At 40.4% G+C, this 23,836-nt stretch overlaps 1 protein-coding gene across 1 annotated transcript in view; it reads right to left on the bottom strand.

Annotated features, from left to right (window-relative positions):
- The window catches only part of TTC33 (tetratricopeptide repeat domain 33), a 111,867-nt gene that overhangs the window by 21,683 nt on the left and 66,348 nt on the right, over positions 1–23,836 (bottom strand). The window contains exon 4 of the mRNA XM_065406379.1: positions 5,038–5,169. Coding sequence (XP_065262451.1) covers positions 5,038–5,169 — 132 coding nt within the window. The remainder of the gene's footprint in view (positions 1–5,037; positions 5,170–23,836) is intronic.

A 23,836-nucleotide genomic window follows, 5' to 3' on the forward strand; every position in this document is an offset into this window, starting at 1 on the left:
TCACGACAGAGGACAACCCCGGACACTAAAGAGTGAGAGGCAGTGTCTATAGTATCCACTGCTGCCTGGAGTGCAACTTTGGCCACCAGTTTGCCTTCATCTAGCATGCGTTGGAAGTCCTGCTGTCGGTCAGGAGAGAGAGTGTCCTGGAAGTCCACCAGCCAGGAACAGGACAGAAAATCGTGTTTGTCCAAAATGGCCTGGTAACTGACAATACAAAATTGTAACCCCACCGATGAATAAACTTTTCTACCCAGCAAGTCTAGTTTCTTGGCACTGCGATCTGGTGGTGTTGATTTGAAGTGCTGCTGATGGGCACGTGCAATGGCAGCATTGATTACCAGGGAATTTGGCGGAGGGGGGGTGAATAGAAAATCTGTGTCCTTGGAGGGGATGAAATACCGGTGTTCCGCTCACTTTGGTGTAAGGGCACAAGAGGCTGGCGTGTGCCACGGCATCTGGGCCAGCTGTAAAATAGTCGAATGGATGGGCAACGCCATGCAGGAGGGTCCCAGAAGCTGAAGAATGTCCAGGAATTGGTCGTGGGGGTCCTGAACATCCTCTACCAGGAGGTTGAGGGTGGGGGCCATGCGACGGAACAGGGACTGGTATTGTGCGTGGTCATCCAGTGGGGAGAGGGAAGCTGGGATAAGTGCATCGTCCGGCGATGATGAAGCACCCGTAAGAATGGGTGGTTCCTGCGGTGCTGTCATGACCATCAGTGCTCCAACTGCTCTGGTAAGGGGGGAGCCGATGGTGCAGGCAGTACTGGTGGTATCAGTGATGTGGGAGGACGGTCAACAAGGAGAAGGGGCTTGGCTGTCGTCACCGCTGGCGGAGAGAGATGGAGGACAAGGAGTTCATCAGCCGGAGTAGGGAGCCTGGGGCCCTGTGGTGGTCCCGAACGCGGTGGGGTACCGGGGAACGGCAACATAAGCTCTGCCGTCGGTAGAGGCGATAAACAGCCTGGCGTGCGCGGGGTCGGGAGCACCGAGCTCGACGGATCTAGTGGGGTCAACGGTGCCGGAAGTGATGTAAAGGGTCCCAGTGTCAGAATCGACAGGACTGGCGGAGAGCAGTGGCATTTGGAACAATGTTCTGTGCATGCTTTCTTGGAAGCCAGTGCTGAAGTCGAAGTTGAGCCTTCAGCTATCGCGTGCAATTTCTGGCCCAACTGATTCCAGCTCAGGGAGGAAACGCTGCATTTTGAGGTGGTCCCCATCAAGGAGCCACCCATGCCTGTGCTTCTTGTGCATGCGGGAGGGCTCTGGTAATGCCGTATGGGAGGGGTCAGGTGAGGCGGTCAACATCGGTGATGGGCATTGCTCCAGTGGTTTCACCGGAGCCAGATCTTTCTGTGCACGTGGGCGCATGGCCTCTGCCATTTGAAAATTTCAGAGCTGGAGCTCGCTAGCTGACTGGTTCTGTGATGGGAAAGAGTGGCAAATGGAGGAGCGAGAGACTATGTGGGCTTTGCCCAGATGGTACAGGCAGCGGGTGTGCTCGTCACTCACCGAAAAGGACCGAGGGCATGAGGCACAGTTTTTAAAAACGGCTTGATGGGGCATAATCCCCCGGCTTGGGAGAGAAGCCCCTAAAGGGGAGAAATCTAATGAAGAACCTAACTGGCTACGGATGAAAAACAGACAACTACCTAACTAACTAAACAAGGAAACAATATACAGTGAAAAAGGCTGAACGTAGTACTCTTAGGTGACTAAGAGCATGGAGGGACAGGGTTTCAACTCTGGCCATGCGGCGGTAAGAGGGAACTGGATCTGCGTCGACCTGCACAGCCTCTTAAAAGCCTCGGATATACCACATGGTCGACGCATGATGCGGGTCAACGGACAATACTATGAACAGTTCTGGCTCCAGTGCATGGCACACGTGCACACCCACGCTTGGAATCCACATGGGGATCAGCACTCGAAGGAGAGTGGTAAATAGTGTAGTCACCCAAGGATATGTACTGGTACCAGTGCTGTTCAACATATTCATAAGTGATTTGGAAAAAGGGTAAACAGTAAGGTGACAAAGTCTGCACATGATACAAAATTACTCAAAATAGTTAAATCCAAAACAGACTGTGAAAAGTTATAAAGTCTCACCTACTGCAGAACACAGGCTATAGAATTTCACCAGTGATTCAATGTGCCAGACTTTAGATATGCATTAGGGGGAGGGATAGCTCAGTGGTTTGAGCATTGGCCTGCTAAACCCAGGGTTGTGAGTTCAATACTTGAGGGGGCCATTTAGGGATCTGGGGTAAAAATCTGTCCGGAGATTGTCCTGCTCTGAACAGTGGGTTGGACTAGATGACCTCCTAAGGTCCCTTCCAACCTTGATATTCTATGAGTTTGTATGTAAAACATCTTCATCTTGTGATATCAAGAGAATAGACACTGTATATATGTAGTATACAGCTTTCAAATGTTATTTATATGTCACATTTTTGCACTAGTCTCCACTGACGCTTCTATTTAAAAAAAAAAAAAAAATTTTAAGTGATCCAGCCACACAAAAAAAGAAAACGAAAACACTTCATATTAATTTCTCATAAATAGCCAAAGAAATGTCAGCCGAAACATTACACCTTTAATCATTCTCTTTTCAACAGGACTCTGAATTCCCTGTAAATGTATTATTCTTGGATCATCACATAGCTGCTCAACTCCATGTATTACAAAAGATCAAATAAAATAAAACAAATATTTTTTTTTAGTTCAGAATCCATTATTAATCATTTTACTGATGGCCTTTTGCATTTGTTTTCATCAATAGTTCTGCTTGGTTGTGCTTTCAAATTAACACAGCCAGAAAACTGTGTACACAGATATGAATGTCACATATGTTTAATTATCACAAACATCGGGTCTCACCCATATTGCTCTTTATTATAGGATAGCTGGTTTGAATGATATTTGAGATAGATATTATTAATTATAGCCACCATTTTATTTGTAGTTCCAGTTCATTAGTCTATGCGTTCATAGGAAACTGTTTTTTATCTTTATAATTTGGTCCTGAGACACAATGATCAGAAGTCCTGCACTCTGCTACACTAGCCTTAACCATCCACTTGTTTACTTCTGTCATAAACGTCTCCATACTTTCTTACATACTGACTGCTATGCATGGCATGACTTCCCTGAACTAGTCCAGAAGACCATCACCCATTCCTCCTTCACAAGATCTACTTTTTCTGAAACACTAATAAGGAAAGGTAAGTTGAGGAGCAGTTGGGTATAACTGTTGTGTACCTACTCATTTATCAGTTAAAAAAAAATATATATATATATATATACACACACACACACACGTACGTACGTATGTACAGTATGCATAAGGACAATGTAATTGCCCAGTAAAAGTGTTATTTTTTAAAAATAAGGTATTTTAGTGTACACTTTTGCAAAAAGAGGATCTGCTAAAGGGTCCAACCTATATTTATTCATTTATTTTGTTAAAGAATTTTAAACTATTTTTAAAAAAATTCAACAACATTAACTTGCAATGCAATTCCAGATCTCTGTATATTTTATTTTACACAATGTATGAACCAGCAGGGCTGGAACCAGAGATTATGGGGGTTTTGGGTGGCTGATGCCACCAGATCATCACAGGAGGTTTAGTTTGGGCTCCTACAGGACGGCCCTGTAGGGCTGGGCTTGGCAGAAAGTACCACGCAGCAGGACCTGAGTGGCAGCGCCTCACAGCCCATTGATTGGCCGGTACCAATACTTAAACCAGGAAGCATGGAAGAGAGCTGTCTGAGGAACACCACAGACTACCTGCCTCTCTCTGCTTGCGACAGACCCTAAATCTAGCTTCCGACCCTGGTTTGTCCTTGACTTCGCTATTTAATTGTTGTCTGTAACCTGGTGCCCAACCCCGATCTCCTGGTAACCTGACCCTGCCTGCCTCCTGACACCTGACTTTCAGTTTGCCCTCTGGCCTTCCTTGGACTTTGGCCTACCGGCGACCTCACCTTACCTGCCTCCTAATGCCTGATTATCCATCTGCCCACTGGCCTGTCTTGAACTCTGACCTCCTTGTACCTGATTTGGCTGGACTCCCAACTCCTGCTCCAACCACTAGGTCTGACCACCAATGTCCCGGTCGTGACACATAAGCACCTATCACACTTATCTCTGGACACATGTACCTACATTTCTTAAACACAATGTAAAACTTATTAACTTATCAGTGCCAAACTAGGTATAAAAGAGGGTTATAATATTTGATCCCCCAAATTAAGTATTCTAATGGAGAAGACAACTCAACCTTGGTTTCATATAGATTTGCTAAATTCATAAACTTCTTGTGGAAAAGAGTAAGGTCTTGTTTAGATGAGTGTTTTAGCCACTGATGTAGCTGCAACGGTGCAAACCCCTATTATAGACAAGCTGCGCCAATGTAGACCACAGGGCCGGCTCCAGCGTTTTTGCCGCCCCAAGCAGCGCAAAAAAAAAAAAAGCCGCGATCGCAATCTGCGGCGGCAATTCGGCGGGAGGTCCTTCGCTCCGAGCTGGAGTGAGGGACCGTCCGCCGAATTGCTGCCGAATAGCTGAACGTGCCACCCCTCTCCGGAGTGGCCGCCCCAAGCACCTGCTTGGCAAGCTGGTGCCTGGAGCCGGCCCTGGTAGTCCATGACTTGAACAGGTGCAGTGTACATTAATTTCAAACCATGGTAAACCGCACTGCATCCTGATAGGCAATAGGCAGCTGTACTTGTGTAGTTACATAAGTGTAACAACACTATTGGTTAAATCCCTCATGTGAATAAGGTGAATGGCTTTGATCTGGCCAGGTCTTTCACAAACCCAACAATAATGTTATACAGGAAATGTTTGTTAAGAAACAAAGTAGGAGAGATTACTGGAAATAAAAGGAACAATAATCCTTTGCCTTGTTTACATTCAAGTTTTATAAGGAAATTAAATTACTTTGGCATTTTGGTACTTTTACTCTATCACACGTGGTTCTGAATTCATGATCTGCATGTTCCATTCTTTGATAAGGCTGTTTTCTTACCAGTCCTATTTCTCCTAATCCAAGCTGAGCACGTCCCAAAGTCTGCCATGCCTCCCAAGAATGTGGATTTCTCTGGATGGCCATTTCTGCTGCATGCACTGCTGGGAACATCTCATGTAGAGCCATCAAGACCTATGAAAAAGTAGTAGGTATAGGTTAGTCAGGGATATCCAAAAATCTCAAGCAGTTCACAGAAAATCACAAATAGCTAGCTTGCAACAGCCAGAGCCCTCTGTTACTGATTGTGCATATGTATATTGGCTGTGGGGGATCTCCCAGTTGCACTGAGAGGAGCACAAACTGCCTGCTCTCTTTTTGGCCAACTTGTAGCAGGAGGGAACACATCAGTAGCAGCACCTATGCTCCTCTAAGCAGAGAGGCCTCTATTATGGTTAGCTCCTATGCATATCTACATATGAAATGGGCCACAAACTTGCCCAGTATACACATCAGTGGTAGATTTGACAACCAGCAACAACGTTTCGTATGTTTAGCCTACACAATACTAACTTTCATCAGAATACTCAGAATCTGACATGCTAGAAATGGGTTACTTTTCCTAGCTTTCATTCTTGTTTCTATCATCTTTAAACAATTTCAGCTTCCTTACTTTCCCTACAAAAGGGATTGTTTTTTAGTTGTCTTCTAAAAACTAGACAGAATTGAATTATCGGATAGCCACTAATAATAAGAAGAATACTTAGTTCTTACAGAGCACTTTTCATTCATGGATCTCAAAGGGCATTACAAAAGCAAGTTAAATATCCCATTTCACAGATGGGGAAACTGAGGCACAGACAGGTCAAGGGACTTGCTCAATAGCACAGTAATTTTTGAAATGTTAATCAGTGGCAGCACTAGGAGCAGAATGGAAGTCTCCAGCCCTATCTACTACTAAACCACAGTGGTTCCATTAACTGTGTTTAAACTAGTAACATAATTACTTTAAATACATTAGAAGGAGAAAATATTAAAGGTCAAACTCTGACACTAACTCGAAGTATTTTTCAAAAAAAAATATTTTTTATTAGAAGGCTAAAATATAGCAAATATAAATATAGCAAACACGAGTAACCTAAGTCTGGAAATAAACCTTACAAATCACAGATCACATAACAACAAATATGTAATTTCCATTGTCATTAACAATGATGGTTATATTTGGAAGTTCTGGGCTTTGCTACTGCAAAGCATTATGCCTAGGAATGAAAATTCACCAATTTTAAAAAGTTGCATATGTTTTAAAATGCAGAGACCCTCCTATTCAGCAGCACAATCCACTTATTTTTCAAGTCCGCTGTGGAATTGGCACGTGCTACCAGGACAACCTCACTTTGAGATCACTAGCTCAGACACTCACTACTATGACAATTAACACCAGTATAAGACACCGACAATTACATTCCACTGAAATGATGGAAATGTCACAACTGATAATCATGTACAGGAAACTGTTTTCTCAGCAGCTGGCCCACAACTATGAAAATTACTACCAGAGTAGATTAGAATGACTGTGTCTTCATATCAAAATGTAAAACCTATTTCTTGCACCTAGAACACCACATATTGACTTGACTGTGGATGGAAGGGAAAAAAGATATAAAGATATTTTGAATGTTTAGTTTTATAACTTGTAAAGTGTTCTCATAGCACTATGATGAGCACAGTACAAGCACTAGACAGATAAGAAAGCTAATAATTCTGTACAAGAGAAACAAAACAAACACAGCATTCCAATGAACACTTTAAATCAAAGTTGTTGGTGTTTTTTAGTGTGACTACCCTATGGTACAATTTAGAAATCTGGGGTCAGTTTAATTCCACTTGATAATCTTAGAACAGAGTTTAATGTGTGGCTGGAATTTTTTTGAGAGATGCATGATTTAATGCTTTTTCCATTTCTTTTTCATATTAGTTGTCAGCAGACCTGCTTTTTGAGGAAAGCCTGCAAAATATTCCACTACTTTTCCAAAACCTTCAGATTATTTATAATTTTGATTGCACCCAGGCCTCCTCCCCCCATTTACAATAGATTTGTAAACAGAACCATCCAATAATTATAAGTTGGCAGGTGTTCAGACTTCCAGTTTAAAAAGTGATCGTTTTGTTAGCTGCCCAAACTGCAGCATTAACAAATTTGTCTTAATATTAATCTCTTGATATGTCTGTTGTTACAAGAGTACAGTACAAATCTGAGGAAACACTGGCCAGGGCACTTTTAGGAGCCTAATATGGCATTCAATGCCTCCTGCCAATATTTTTCTAGTGTAAGATAACTCCAAAACATATAACTGAGTGTTTTCTCATGTAGCTGATATTATTGGCAGTTTGGAGATGTCCTTTCCTAAAAGTAAACTCTGAGAGATATAATACGCATGTATTAACATCATTTTTTCTACTTTGTTGTTTACTGAGCTATACATTTTGTAATATGGGGAAAATTCTTCCATTCTGATCTCCCCTGCAATGAGCATGTGCATAATGTTAAGCATGTGCTTAAGTGCTTTGCTGAATCAGGACCCTACCCATTAAGGCTCTTTAGTGCAGCAAGGTGCAGTGCCTGACTTGAATGGGCTTCATGTACTTATAGTTAGGCATCTGCTTAAGTACCTTGCTGTACTGGGGTGTGTATATTTTGTGAAGCAAACCAATGTTCTTTCAAAGTCCTTTAAGCCCTTGAAGAGAGTTTTAATTAAATTTAGAATGTATAATAAATGCTATTAAAATCAACTCTTCAATTTAGAGAGAGGTTTTCAAAATGAGATGCCCAATTTCTGCCTGCAAAACAGATACCAGTGTACACCCACATGTGTATTTTTTGGCACAATTTATATATAATGTTTTTAATTGCTCTGAGCAGGAGCAGAGAATGCATACAAAAAACCAAAATGCTTATCAAACCGCTTAAGTCCCAGATAATTTTTAAACAAGGAGACTCACAATACTGACGACTCTCCTTCCTTCCTGTCTTCAAACAGAAATATCAGCACCAAACTGACTCACTTTAGCATTTTGGCTTGATTTGGATTAATCTACCTGTGACTCTCCTGCTTTAACAAATAACATTTTAATAGTGGCCACTGCAGGGACTAGCAAAGAGGAGTTCATGTAAACAGAATGAAATTTTGATCATATTATTACTTAGAAATTGAGGTAGCAGAACCTGATTTTACTAGATCAGTAAATACACTGTAACAGTGAATAAAAACAAAATATGTACTATGAAGCTTTTGTTCTGCTCAGATTAGCATCATACTATCAAGACAGAATCTACCATATTTCTAAATCCATTTTCAAGATTACATGCCCAGGAAATGCTGTAGCATTATATATATTTGAAGGTGCACCAAATGCTCTAAAACCTTCTGACTGAGTTTTATGTGAATGTAAGAGGAGCTGTTCAAAACTTACTTTCAAGTGCAGTTCTATCCTGAAAAATGAATTTGTAAAAACACTACTGTGAGGTGCTATATTTATTGCATTTTACTAATTTTCACATCAAATTATCCCAGTTTGCAAGTGAAAATATTTTACTTCTAATTGCCAAACCCTCAAATATACCCTAAAATAGATTTCTTTCCAGGTCATGGCATCTCCTTTTGGATGACTCATGACCAATTTAAACAAAACATGGCTAAAAGTAAACCCATACCTACCTTCCCAAACCCTCCTACTTCCTCCTTTCTCTAGTAGTGACATAACCACCACCCCTACTGTCACCCAGGTACTATCTCTGAATCTTCCCTCTGTCTTGCCCCACCCAAATCCAGCACATATTCATATCTTGCCACCTCTCCTTACAAACACCTCTAAGATTGAGGCCTTTTCATTCTGTCCAAGCCTGTCTTGATTACAGCAATCCCCTTGATTACAGCAACCCTGTTTGGTTGTTTGAAGGACTGTGTGCTGTGGCTGGCAGTTGGAAGCTGTGAGCTTCAAAGGAAGGTCTGAAGGCTAGAAGCCTCTGGTAATTGGCTGAGCCTTAATCAGTGGGCGGGGCATTCACCCAGGCCAGGGCTTTATAAAGCAGCGCACAAGCGACCAGGGAGCTTTTGCGACCAGGGGCTGCTAACAGGGAGTTTCGCAAGGGAATTTAGAAGGGGAGTGAGAAGGGAGCGCGGGTCCCTTGCCGGTTCTATCTTATACCCTTTATTCCCCTTAAAACCTATAAACCAACTACATTCAAAACTTCTTGCTTTAAACAACCCCTTCATTAACTAGGAGACAATGCAGGCAGAAGCCCAGCTGCAGAGTGGGGGCTATCCAGTTTATTGCACTGAGTGTAGCATGTATGATTACCTGCCCTGTGGGCAGGTGGCGTATGTGTGCATTCGGTGCAAGGAGCTCCTGGCCCTCAGAGACCACATACGGACTTTGGAGGCAAGGGTGCGGAACTGGAGGAGCTAAGGGAGGCAGAGAGGTATGTTGATGAGGCTTTCCGGGACACTGTAGAATTGTCCCACCTCCGGTCAGACAGCCCCTGCGCTGTTGAGGAGGATGAAAGGCCCAGGGAAGCAGAGCAGTCAACGGGAGCAGAGGGAAACCTTCCCATAGTTGGGACCCTCCTTCCAGACGGTGCTGGGGTTGCCTCTCGCACTGAGGTTACCTCTCCGGGGGAGGGAACTCCAGTTGCTAGGAAAAGGCAGGTATTAGTATTGGGAGATTCGATTATTAGAAACGTAGATAGCTGGGTTTGTGATGACCGGGAGAACCGTATGGTGACTTGCCTGCCTGGTGCGAAGGTTGCGGATCTCTCGAGGCACCTAGACAGACTTATGTGTAGTGCTGGGGAGGAGCCGGTGGTCGTGGTACATGTAGGTACCAATGACATAGGGCAGGGTAGGAGAGATGTCCTGGAGACCAAATTTAGGCTGCTAGGGAAGAGACTGAAATCCAGGACCTCTATGGTGGCATTCTCAGAAATGCTCCCAGTTCCATGCGCAGGGCCAGGTAGGCAGGCAGAGCTTCAGAGTCTCAATGCGTGGATGAGACGATGGTGTAGAGAGGAGGGGTTTACATTCATTAGGAACTGGGGAAACTTCTGGAATGGGGGGAGCCTATACAGGAAGGATGGGCTCCACCTAAACCAAAGTGGAACCAGACTGCTGGCACTAAACATTAAAAAGGTTGTAGAGCAGTTTTTAAACTAGGAGATGGGGGAAAGCCGACTGCTGCAGAGGAGCATGTGGATCGGACAGAGACTTCTCTTAGGGGAGAGTCTATTGATAGAGAATCTCCAGGTTATAGTCCGGAGCAGAGGATGGAAGAGGATAAAGTAGGGGCCAGATCAGATGATAAACATTCATATAAAAAAGAATCTGACATCAGAAAAGGGCAGACAAATAAACAGTGACAAGTTTTTAAAGTGCTTGTACACAAATGCTAGAAGTCTAAATAATAAGATGGGTGAACTAGAGTGCCTCGTGATAAAGGAGGATATTGATATAATAGGCATCACAGAAACCTGGTGGACTGAGAGCAATCAATGGGACACAATCATTCTGGGATACAAAATATATCGGAAGGACAGAACAGGTCGTGCCTGGGGGGGGAGGGGGGAGGGGGAGTGGCACTATATGTGAAAGAAAATGTACAATCAAATGAAGTAAAAATCTTAAGCAAATCCGCATGTTCCATAGAATCTCTATGGATAGAAATTTCATGCTCTAATAAGAATATAACATTAGGGATCTATTATCAACCACCTGACCAGGACGGTGATAGTGATGATGAAATGCTAAGGGAAATTAGAGAGGCTATCAAAATTAAGAACTCAATAATAGTGGGGGATTTCAATTATCCCCATATTGACTGGGAACATTTCACTTCAGGACGAAATGCAGAGATAAAATTTCTCGATACTTTAAGTGACTGCTTCATGGAGCAGCTGGTACGGGAACCCACAAGGGGAGAGGCAACTCTAGATTTAGTCCTGAGTGGAGCGCAGGAGCTGGTCCAAGAGGTAACTATAGCAGGACCGCTTGGAAATAGTGACCATAATACAATAGCATTCAACATCCCTGTGGTGGGAAGAACATCTCAACAGCCCAACACTGTGGCATTTAATTTCAAAAGGGGGAACTATGCAAAAATGAGGGGGTTAGTTAAACAGAAGTTAAAAAGTACAGTGACTAAAGTGAAATCCCTGCAAGCTGCGTGGGCGCTTTTTAAAGACACCACAATAGAGGCCCAACTTCAATGTATACCCCAAATTAAGAAACACAGTAAAAGAACTAAAAAAGAGCCACCGTGGCTTAATAACCATGTAAAAGAAGCAGTGAGAGATAAAAAGACTTCCTTTAAAAAGTGGAAGTCAAATCCTAGTGAGGCAAATAGAAAGGAGCATAAACACTGCCAAATTAAGTGCAAGAACGTAATAAGAAAAGCCAAAGAGGAGTTTGAAGAACGGCTAGCCAAAAACTCCAAAGGTAATAACAAAATGTTTTTTAAGTACATCAGAAGCAGGAAGCCTGCTAAACAACCAGTGGGGCCCCTTGATGATCGAGATACAAAAGGAGCGCTTAAAGACGATAAAGTCATTGCGGAGAAACTAAATGGATTCTTTGCTTCAGTCTTCACGGCTGAGGATGTTAGGGAGATTCCCAAACCTGAGCTGGCTTTTCTAGGTGACAAATCTGAGGAACTGTCACGGATTGAAGTGTCACGAGAGAAGGTTTTGGAATTAATTGATAAACTCAACATTAACAAGTCACCGGGACCAGATGACATTCACCCAAGAGTTCTGAAAGAACTCAAATGTGAAGTTGCGGAACTGTTAACTAACGTTTGTAACCTGTCCTTTAAATCAGCTTCTGTACCCAATGACTGGAAGTTAGCTAATGTAACGCCAATATTTTAAAAGGGCTCTAGAGGTGATCCCGGCAATTACAGACCGGTAAGTCTAACGTCTGTACCAGGCAAATTAGTTGAAACAATAGTTAAGAATAAAATTGTCCGACACATAGAAAAACATAAACTGTTGAGCAATAGTCAACATGGTTTCTGTAAAGGGAAATCGTGTCTTACTAATCTATTAGAATTCTTTGAAGGGGTCAACAAACATGTGGACAAGGGGGATCCAGTGATCATAGTGTACTTAGATTTCCAGAAAGCCTTTGGCAAGGTCCCTCACCAAAGGCTCTTATGTAAATTAAGCTGCCATGGGATAAAAGGGAAGGTCCTTTCATGGATTGAGAACTGGTTAAAAGATAGGGAACAAAGGGTAGGAATTAATGGTAAATTCTCAGAATGGAGAGGGGTAACTAATGGTGTTCCCCAAGGGTCAGTCCTCGGACCGATCCTATTCAACTTATTCATAAATGATCTGGAGAAAGGGGTAAACAGTGAGGTGGCAAAATTTGCAGATGATACTAAACTGCTCAAGATAGTTAAGACCAAAGCAGACTGTGAAGAACTTCAAAAAGATCTCACAAAACTAAGTGATTGGGCAACAAAATGGCAAATGAAATTTAATGTGGATAAATGTAAAGTAATGCACATTGGACAAAATAACCCCAACTATACATACAATATGATGGGGGCTAATTTAGCTACAACAAGTCAGGAAAAAGATCTTGGAGTCATCGTGGATAGTTCTCTGAAAACGTCCACGCAGTGTGCAGTGGCAGTCAAAAAAGCAAACAGGATGTTAGGAATCATTAAAAAGGGGATAGAGAATAAGACTGAGAATATATTATTGCCCTTATATAAATTGATGGTACGCTCACATCTCGAATACCGCGTACAGATGTGGTCTCCTCATCTCAAAAAAGATATACTGGCACTAGAAAAGGTTCAGAAAAGGGCAACTAAAATGATTAAGAGTTTGGAACGGGTCCCATATGAGGAGAGATTAAAGAGGCTAGGACTCTTCATCTTGGAAAAGAGGAGACTAAGGGGGGATATGATAGAAGTATATAAAATCATGAGTGATGTGGAGAAAGTGGATAAGGAAAAGTTATTTACTTATTCCCATAATACAAGAACTAGGGGTCATCAAATGAAATTAATAGGCAGCAGGTTTAAAACAAATAAAAGGAAGTTCTTCTTCACGCAGCGCAGTCAACTTGTGGAACTCCTTACCTGAGGAGGTTGTGAAGGCTAGGACTATATCAGAGATTAAAAGAGAACTGGATAAATTCATGGTGGTTAAGTCCATTAATGGCTATTAGCCAGGACAGGTAAGGAATGGTGTCCCTAGCCTCTGTCTGTCAGAGGGTGAAGATGGATGGCAGGAGAGAGATCACTTGATCATTGCCTGTTAGGGTCACTCCCTCTGGGGCACCTGGCATTGGCCACTGTCGGTAGACAGGATACTGGGCTAGATGGACCTTTGGTCTGACCCAGTACGACCTTTCTTATGTTCTTATGTTATGTTCTCTACTTCCTTGACACCCAATCACAGCCAGTCAATTCAAAATGTCACTCCTACTGAATCCTTCCATGCCCCTCCTTACTGATCTGCTCTTGTGTTTTATTGAGTTGCTCTTGCCTCCTTTGCTCCATCATATCAGCCTTGATAGTTCATTTGCCTGCTTCTCTCACACGCATGTCCCTGCTCTCTTCCACCTCTTACACATGGAATGTCTTATTGAATTGGTCTGTAAGGCAATAGTTTTTCTCATTCATATCGCTCTTCAAGACCAACTTCTATTGCAATGCTTACAGGAATTTGCCTATTGGTAATGGCTAGGCAGATAGCGAGAGATGGACTACTGATATTTAAAAAAAAGTCTCTCAAGCTATACATATAGGGCCTTATCCAGAACCCACTGAAGTTGCTGAAAGACTTTCACAGACTTCAATGGGCCCTGAACCAGGCCCATAGGTAGTCTATCAAAACACTACTTATTATTACTATTACCCTTATTCGCCTTCCCCCTTTCCTTTTACTTTTATACTCACTTTTTGTGTCTTTCCTAAGGGCTTATCTACACTTGGAAATTTACCATGATTGCTATTCAGGAATAATTATTCTGAAATAGCCATTTCAGTATAAACCCACCTGTGGATACTCACTCCAGAATAAGAGGGCCTTTTTCCAAGTTAGTTTGTTCACTTCCAAAGTGGATTACTTTAGACTGTAGTCTCTTTTAGGCAGGGACCGTGTCTTGCTGTGAGTTGTACTGTACTAAGCACAATGGGGCCCTTAACCCTGATTGGTCCCTTTGGGCACTATCACAGCTCAAATACATACAAGTTTAAATAATCATCACCACCAGTTAAAAAGCTTCTGCAGATTTCACATTATGCCTTCAGTGATAGCTGTGCAACCCCTTTGTGTCCGTGTTATGTCCTCACAGACACTGGTATAGCCTTTGGCAAGTGGAAAAGAAATTAATCTTTCATACTTCTACCAGTCACTTGAAACTAGGGGAAAGAATTATCAGGAACAAACCAGGGCTTTTAAAAAAACAACCACAAACTGGAATAAATTGAATTATGCAGTTTTAGTATGTCTCTTTGAAATCCCAGTTTACTCTAATGAAAAACTGGTCCCGTTATACCTTCTCCTTTCAACAGGGCACTGTGGGTTGAAAAGAAGTAGTTTTAAATTGTTGGACACCGAATAATTTTATTTTAAAAAATTGCTAAAAATATTTAAGAGAGACAAAGTAGGTGAGATGATATCTTTTATGGGATCAACGTCTGTTGGTGGAAGGTACAAGCTTCTGAGCTACACAAAGCTCTTCTTCAGGTCTAGGGAAGAAAGCAGTGTCTCTGAGCTAAACACAAGTTGGGACAGATTGTTAAGCAGCAGGAGTACACATGCTGGATGTGGTCACTTGAAATGAAGTAGGCAATTGGGGGTTAGATTGTTATCTACAACAATACTGCAAATAACAAGAGAAACAAGAAATGGTAGGCCAGATTTCACTGTTTCTCTTACTGCCAACAAAGGGGTGTGGCTCCTACTATTTAGTTATAAGAACGGCCATACTGGGTCAGACCAAATGCCCATCTAGCCCAGTATTCTGTCTTCCAACAGTGGCCAATGACAGGTGCCCCAGAGGGAATGAACAGAACATGTAATCATCAAGTGATTCATCCCGTCACCCATTCCCAGCTTCTGGCAAACAGAGGCTAGGGACACCATCCCTGCCCATCCTGGCTAATAGCCATTGATGAACCTATCCTCCATGAATGTATCTAGTTCTTTTTTGAACCCTGTTATAGTCTTGGCCTACACAACATCTTCTGGCAAGGAGTTCCACAGGTTGACTGTGCGTTGTGTGAAAAAAAAATACTTCCTTTTGTTTGGTTTAAATCTGTTGCTTATTAATTTCATATGGGGACCCCTAGTTCTTGTGTTATGAGAAGGAGTAAATAACACTTCCTTATTTATTTTCTCCACATCAGTCATGATTTTAGAGTCTTCTATCATATTCCCTCTTAGTCATCTCTTTTCCAAGCTGAAAAGTCCCAGTCTTATTAATCTCTCCTCATATGGCAGCTGTTCCATACCCCTAATAATTTTTGTTGCCCTTTTCGGAACCTTTTCCAATTCCCATATATCTTTTTTGAGATGGGGTGACCACATCTGCACGCAATATTCAATTTGTGGGCAGTTAGATATAGTGTTGTTTCACATACCTTAGGGGACACCCATGATCAAGACCAAGCAAAAATAATGAAAATTATTAACCATGGCTATTTATCATTAAAGAAAGGAAAACATTAAACAAAACAGCACAAATTATCAAATACAAATGATAAACTGGTTACTTCCATTATAATCTCTTCTGTATGTCTCTCTGTGGAGACCTATTAACAGAGATTATACCCTTGAGAGTGAACCGCTTCTGGGGGCTGCTTTTATCTTAGTAAATTAAGACAAAAGTATATTATTTCACAGAATTATTGTGAATTCAGTTTTAGCACCTTATTAGATAATTAAAACTGTTTATGTATTTGCAAGATAATTTAAGGAGCAGTGAAGCCTATCTAGTTATTAATAATAACCTAACCAATTTATAGCTGGGCAAAATAAGAATCTTAACTAAATCCTATGAAATCAAAGAAGATATTTAAATTAGTTACTTACAAGAAGCTGTGTTAAAACAGGCTAATTATGAATATTAAGAATCCTAAATCCAATTATATCCCACTATTTCTCTATTTAGCATTATTTAGCCCCGTCTCCTCTCCAGGAATACATGCCCTATCCACATGGTGATTAACAGGACAAATTGTTAGTCTTTTAAGTTACAGTATTTCAATATTCCAACAAAATCATTACAAGAGTTTTAATTCTAATCCTTTGGTGGTGTTTCAGTTAACTTCCTCTCACCAATCCATGCAGAAGTCTTGGGGAGGTTTTCCTTAGCTTAGTTTCTTCTTGAGTCTTCTCTGTTTTTCTTATTTGTCTGTTGCAGCTTGCTTATGGAGTGCTGTACTGTGTTTGAGCAGGGTAGCCAAGGATGTGTGAAGTCTGCTCACTTCAGAGTTTTTATAACCTTCTTCCTATTTTCATGAAATGATAGGAAAATGCACCCCTTTCACGTTTGTTTATATTCAAAGCTGGTGGCTGTCACCCTTTCATTGGCTTCATGCCCTTGGGGTTGAGTTAGGTGACACTTTCAGCTTCTAAATAAGCAGTCTGTTTAATGCATATTTTAAATTGTTGGACACCAAATGATTTTATTTAAAAAAATTACTAAAAATATTTGAGAGAGACAAAGTAGGAGGACACGGATAGCTCAGTGGTTTGAGCATTGGCCTACTAAACCCAGGGTTGTGAGTTCAATCCTTGAGGGGGGCCAGTTAGGGATCTGGGGCAAAAATCTGTCTGGGGATTGGTCCTGCTTTGAGCAGGGGGTTGGACTAGATGACCTCCTGAGGTCCCTTCCAACTCTGATATTCTATGAATATTTCATTAGTTGCCTTTGCTCTTCTTGTGGCAGGAAAGATTCAGATACATTTTCAAGTTAGTTTTAATTCTTTTTATTTAGTCCAGTTTATGAGATAGTCTCTCAATTTTATTAGAGTCTGACAGGAAATGAAATTCTGAACACTTCTGTTCTTTATACAAAAGTTTTTAGTTATCAAAAGATTTTTTAAATTAAATAACTTACAAACTCTTTAGCTTAAATATAATTAAAAGTTATTGACTTTGGAGATATGATTCTCGTCTGCCAGAGTTGGTTGATGGTTTGCTTGTGCACTGCCAGTAATTAGCTAATTCTCCATGAATATAAATATTCTATACTTAAATGGCTTCTTACACTAGTCAAGCAACATGACTAGATTCCATGTTGGCATATAAAGCATTTTTACCATTTATATAGCAATGACATTAGACGCTTTGTATTTAGCCAACATATTTGCAAGTATGCACTTTGCAAAAGGTGTTTGTCATGTCAACATTTAAGAAATAAACAAAAGTTTAAAACTTCTCCAACTACACATGTTTTTCTCTTAAATTTTTAAGAACACATGCAGGTTTGCTTGCAAGAAGGTGGGGGTTGGTAGAGCCCACTTTACTTAGATGTATTGCTCTGATAATATACCCTACATTCCTTTTTACAATTAGGCCTCTTCTTAAAACATTAATGTTTTATGTGGTCTGTCTTCTTGAGGTTTATTTGTCCTTGGGAGGTTGAAGCAGAAACCTGAAATTTCTTGGATTACTGTTAACATAATTAGATCAATATATGTATTGTTATATTTCCAAGCATCCTGACTATGACATTCTTGTAGCTGTATCTTAAGGTTTAGTAAAGGTGCAAACAAGTCTGAATATATTTTAAGTCATTACAATTATAATACTTTTATTAATATCATTTTGCATCAATACTGAGGTCTCTTCCTGTATAGGGGTGTGCTCCCCACACTCACCCTGAAGGGGTTAACATAGGCCATATGACAACCTATTAGGCTGAAAGGGGGATATTTAGGTGGACAAGAGAGCCCTAATTAAGGGAAGCTCACTTGTGCAGGAACAGTGGGCTTCTATAAGATCAGTGACTTGGTAACAGAAAGAGGGTTACAGGGAAAAGGCCTACAGTCACTCACCCCAGAACGAGAGAAAAGATTTAGACCCAAAAGGAAGGGTTTGTCTAGCAGACACAGAAGAAAGGGATTTGGCTAGAAGGGTGGAGAATGCAACCATGGGATATAGGCAAGGTAGGAAGTAGTCCAGGGGAGTGGCAGGAAGGTTAGTGGTTGCTCAGACCTTTGCTGTTGGAGATAGGGATCTGGACTGGAACCCAGAGTAGAGGGTGGACTTGGGTTCCCCTATCACTGAGTGGGTGGTGCAATCTGGGCAGTGAACTTGAAGCCCATCCAAGTCCATTTGTTCTAGACACTGAGGGAATGGCCCAGCTAGGGCAATGGAGTTAAGGACTGCCTGGGACAGTGTGGAAGACTATGGTAATACGCTGGAAGGGGAGGACTCTTGTGACTTGGCTGGAGGGCTAAGCCATGAAGATGAGGTGCTGCAGCTCCTGAGGAGTAAGAGGGGGCTGCAGAGTGATAGAATGAAATAATTGGCCAAGGAACCACAAGAAGAGGGAGTCAACCTGAAAGAGCTAATCCCTGGAGCAGCCAGGAGGAGGCTTCCCTAGTGGTGAGTAGAGGTCCCCGTGACATTTCCCCATAGTATTTTCACAGATCTGTATTTCTACAGACAAATGTCCATGATGCTTTACAAAGGGAGTATATGCCATTAAAAGCTACCTCTAAAACCCTCATTAGAGGATTTTTTATGAACTTAGTCTTTAATATCTAATAAACAGTTAGGTCCAGTTAGTTTTTCGGCAAGGATATACATCTAAGCTTCCAAATATCCCCCAGTAAAGTCACATGAATATCCAAATTTCTCTGTGTTCCACCTCATCCCACAATGAATGCCACTCTGCACCACACTTCTCTACTGATCCAACAGACCCTATCAATAATGAGAACTTTCTTATTAATCACAGACTTATTTTTAAATCCTCCATGCTACCATCCTGTGCTCAAGGGAAAATGTCTGAAAAATTCCCAAGTATGATTCAAATTGCCTACACTAACTCATATAGTTTTCTCTAAGGATTTTCTACCATAGATATCTAAGTTTCTAGCTCTTTTCTGATATGCTGTTCCTGAAAAATTCATTTTACACGCTGGTTCCTACCTCTCTCAAATTTCATTTGGAAGGCAGAAGAAATCTGTCTTTCCTATTCAGTCAAGCTTTCATCATACTGATTATGTAATCTGATTGCAGGTTTGATTCATTTCCCAGTTATAATTAAAACACTTCATTAGTACAAGTTCTTAAATCTATTAAAAAACTTAAATAAAATTTTCAAGGTTTAAAAGTAAAGTTCTATGGAGTAGAAATTCCAGTGTCTGAGGACCCCCTTGTCTAAACAAACATTTCTGTCTTGTCATTTTAAATACCTTAGAGAATTACATGACCTCTTTCGAAGATTTCCAGTAGGTGGCTCCTCAGAAGTACAATGGACTTTGTACCATTTCATGCATTAAATTAATAAAGATTCATAGAACTAAGGTGCACTGAAGTTTAATGGTTCTAATTTAAACAGTTATAAGTACGGCAAATGATTGGAATTACAAAACATGGTAATATTCATCAAGAGGTTGGCTTTACAATCAAATCTAAGAAGTATTATGACTGGTTACTTCTTACTCACATTACTTTGGAATTACTTAAGCCTCACATTCTTGTGAGTCTGACTGAATAAAACCTCTGCTTTAGATGAGCTCTGTGTATTGTTATGATTGGATCACTTTAGTACATGTGGGCACATGCCAAGTCTAGTGAAATTGATCTGATTCCTTGTTCCATAAAGTCAGTTTCAAAGTGCTGATGAATAAAATTCTTCGTAATTGTACTCAGCAGTTTTTAGCAGACTCACATTGTAATAGCTAATTACTGTTCCACCAGGCTTTGACCTATCTGCTACTTCTGTCAGCTAGTTTTCTGCAATTAACCTAAATTCTTTCGGTGCTAAACCTTTACCATTATGTTCCAGTTTTAAAAGTGATCTTTAAAAATGTCTTTGACGTCTATATTTTTCTACTTTAATATGGCCTTTAAATACTTATAGATAAAAATTAGTATTTATTCTGTTTACTTCACTAGGTGTAATGTTTAAGGTGTTACTAGACCATTATAACATTTCATTAATACACAGATTTATAAAAAATTGAAAACCACCTATTCTGAGAGCATTTAGAATGCGGAACACAGAGTCAATATCATATATATATTAATAATACCCACTAAGACTCCAAAAGGAATATCGTAATTGACATACTACATCTCACAGAGTTCATGTAAACCAGTATCCTGGCTCTGACAATGGCCAGTTCCACGTGCTGTCAGAGAAAGAATTCCACAATAGGCAGATGTGGGATAATCTGCCCAGCACACCCCACATTAGATCTCATCTAAATGCCCAAAAGAGACTGATTTAAACTCTGAAGCATAAAGTTTAATATCCCTTCCTAACTCCGTATATTCTTGTTATCCATTTATCCAAATAAATGAACAATCCCTTTCTGAATCTTATTAAATTCTTGGCCTTAATGACTTCCTATGGCAATGAGTTACAAAGATTAAATGTGTTTTGTGTGAAAAAATATATCCTTTTACCAACTTTGAATTTTCTACCTTTTAAAAGGAGCAATGAGCTCAGGGCAGGTAGAGTCCTCTGTCTGCATGGAACTGCACTGATGGCAAGGGATTCTTTATCAGATACAAGTATCTTCCCCTGCAGCGCTAACGGAAAATCAGGGTCTAAATGCATAAAATAATTGTTCCATGTCTGTTCTTTCTGATTTCTAATTCAAAGCAGCAATAAAACAACGCAACCAGTGCCTACGTCATTGTACTGACATCGCTAAACTTTAAATTGCATAATACATGAAGATCCTTGTACAACACTTTGAACATATAAAGTACTATCTAAATATTATTATTATTCCATTGGACCCTAGTTCAATGATAGGTAAATATATTTAAAATGAACTTAATATATAAGGGGGCCTAAAAAAAAATTATTGCAAAACCCTGGAAGAAGGTTGTTTGCATAGATTTCTTCATACCACTTGGAACTTTTTCCCAGTGGGCCATGTGAGTGATTAGAAGATGGTGTAGAAACTATGGTGCAATTAAACCTTTCCTTGTACATTTTGCACTGTAATTTCAAAGGAGGGCATCATATGTTTACTTACAAAATTTTCTATGTCCTGTCTGTATGGGATTCTGTATGGGCCAATGAGTAACTGAGAGCAATGCAAAGATTCTCAGTGACTTATGGGGGTTTTGAATCAAGCCCTAGTTAAGCAATTACACACATCCCAGATGGGTTTCTGTAAGCACATACTGTATGCCCTTCCCTGACAATTAGGGCATTTAAACCTCATTTTCTCTCTTCGAAAATTCTTAAAATATATTTGTCCAGTAAAATAAAACACGTTAATGAAAATATGGATAGATGACTGTTCAGTTCCTTTCTGTAAATATTTATGGATTCCTACTGTCTTTAGACAGCATATTTATTTAAACTGTTTATTAAACAACAAAGAAATCTGTACACTTACAATATATTACTTTGCTGCTGACTACGTAAACTGGGAAGCTGCTACATATTAACATAATTTTTTTTTAATAAACCTAACTAATTAAGTATCGGGGGTAGCCGTGTTAGTCTGTATCTACAAAAACAACAAGGAGTCTGGTGGCACCTTAAAGACTTATTTGGGCGTAAGCTTTCGTGGGTAAAAACCTCACTTCTTCGGATGCATTGAGTGAAAGTTACAGATGCTGGCAGTAGTAACTCCCTGCTCTCCATGTGTCAGTATATAATGCCTGCATCTGTAACTTTCACTCAATGCATCTGAAGAAGTGAGGTTTTTACCCACGAAAGCGTACGCCCAAATAAATCTGTTAGTCTTTAAGGTGCCACCAGATTCCTTGTTGTTTTTCTAACTAATTAAGAGGACTACAGATATGTAAAGATTTACGCAAGTGGTTTCTTTCTGTGTTAATCCTGAGAACATACCTAACAGCTATTATTCTTCATGCCTGAAAAGAAAAGATTTGCAAGTGATTCTAAAGAATCCTTGTATCTAATCCCAAAAAATTCTAAATGGGAGTCACGTTCTATAGTGTGTTACTTGTACAATGAGATAGGCAGATTTTTTCCCAAAACCTCAACAGTTTTTCTGACAAATTGATCCTTTGTTCAGTGAATGCATTATTGTTCCTCTAAATCTGCAGTTAAAAAATTAATTGTCTGATTTGGCTGCATAACAGCTTTATTATTTGTTGGTATGATGCGTTGGAACAAATTACCCAAGTGTATGAAAATACTGTTTAAATATTAACAGTAATATTTTTGGAATGAATTACACATTCCAATTTTGGCATAAACAAGATTTTCACTGCTCAGATTAGTGCCTTTAAAAGCAGAAGGGCATCAAATTACACAAAGTTATGCTTACTGGAAGTTAGTTAACACAAGTCATACCGTAAATGACATCTGTACTAGCCATTTGCTTGCATTATAAGAATGCTGCCAACTTAGTTAAGGCCCAAAATTTAGGTTTTGTTTTTTAAAAAGGTTTTAGAAAACCGCACAGATAACAAATTATTTCTTTACAATTTTAAAAAATATTTTTATATTTGAACATTCTCCTGCAGTGTTTTGAATGTGATCACAACAGTACTATGCACTGCAAGAGGATCAGAAAGTAAACCTAACTAGAAGCACCACAATGAAATTGACCAATTGTGTTACAATTGTCCAAGTAAATGTAAAAAGCAGGAAAGAAACAAAATAAATGTTGAAAACTAAATGTTATTTAAAAAATTCTTTTAATTTTCAATCTTCTCCAGTGGTATTAAAAAGATAGGCAAGGACACTTTACAAACACATATATTAGTCTTGCCAGTATCTTTTTAAATACAAACTATGGTTCCAGCTCTGTAAGTATTCCATGCAGATACCTTTGTCAGACAACACAGACTTAACTCCCAGCAACATGCAGATGACACACAGCTCTATCTATCCATCACCACATATGACACACCAGTACTATCAAGATGGTCCAGTGTTTGGATGAGATCAGCTCTTGGATGAAGAACAGCTGGCTAAAATTGAACCTGAGCATGGCAGTAGAGGTAATGCTGGTGGGCAGAAGAAAGTATTTTGAAGAGCTTGCATCCACAGTGCCATCTCCGCTGGATAAAGATTCACAACTGGTCAATTCGGTCTGTAGTCTATAAGTACTCTGGGGTTCCTCACTGCCGCTGAGCTTTCCTCACACAGCAGCATCCGCAAGTAATGCTTTCTACCATCTCTGCTTGACTAGGAAACATCCTGCCAGACGAAGACCTGGCCTCAGTTACTGATGCTTTTGTTACCTCTCGGCTGGACTATAGCCATGTAATATAACTGGGCATGAAGCTTTTTTGCACTTAGGAAATCCCAACTACCACAGAATGCCACAGCATATCTCCTCAGTAACACAGGCCACTGGGAACACATCAAACCTGTCCTCCACTTTCTACACTGGCTTCCCATAAATCTAGAATGAACTTCAAGTTCTTGGTCCTTAGCGTCAAGATGCTCTATGGCCTGAGCCCAGGGTAGCTAAAAGATCATCTAAAGCTCCAAGACAAAGCTGATGGTTGACAACTGCATTCCTCTGGAACAAGGGAACTCTCAACAATAAGCATAAAGTCTTTGCAGGAGATAGAACTTTGTCCAGGGTTGGGCTGAGACTATGGAATGAACTTCCCCAAAAACTAAGGACTGTTACAAACCATACTGCTTTCTGCTCCAAG

The sequence above is a fragment of the Emys orbicularis genome, chromosome 6 (assembly GCF_028017835.1).
Source record: "Emys orbicularis isolate rEmyOrb1 chromosome 6, rEmyOrb1.hap1, whole genome shotgun sequence".
NCBI classification, from domain to species: Eukaryota; Metazoa; Chordata; order Testudines; family Emydidae; genus Emys; species Emys orbicularis.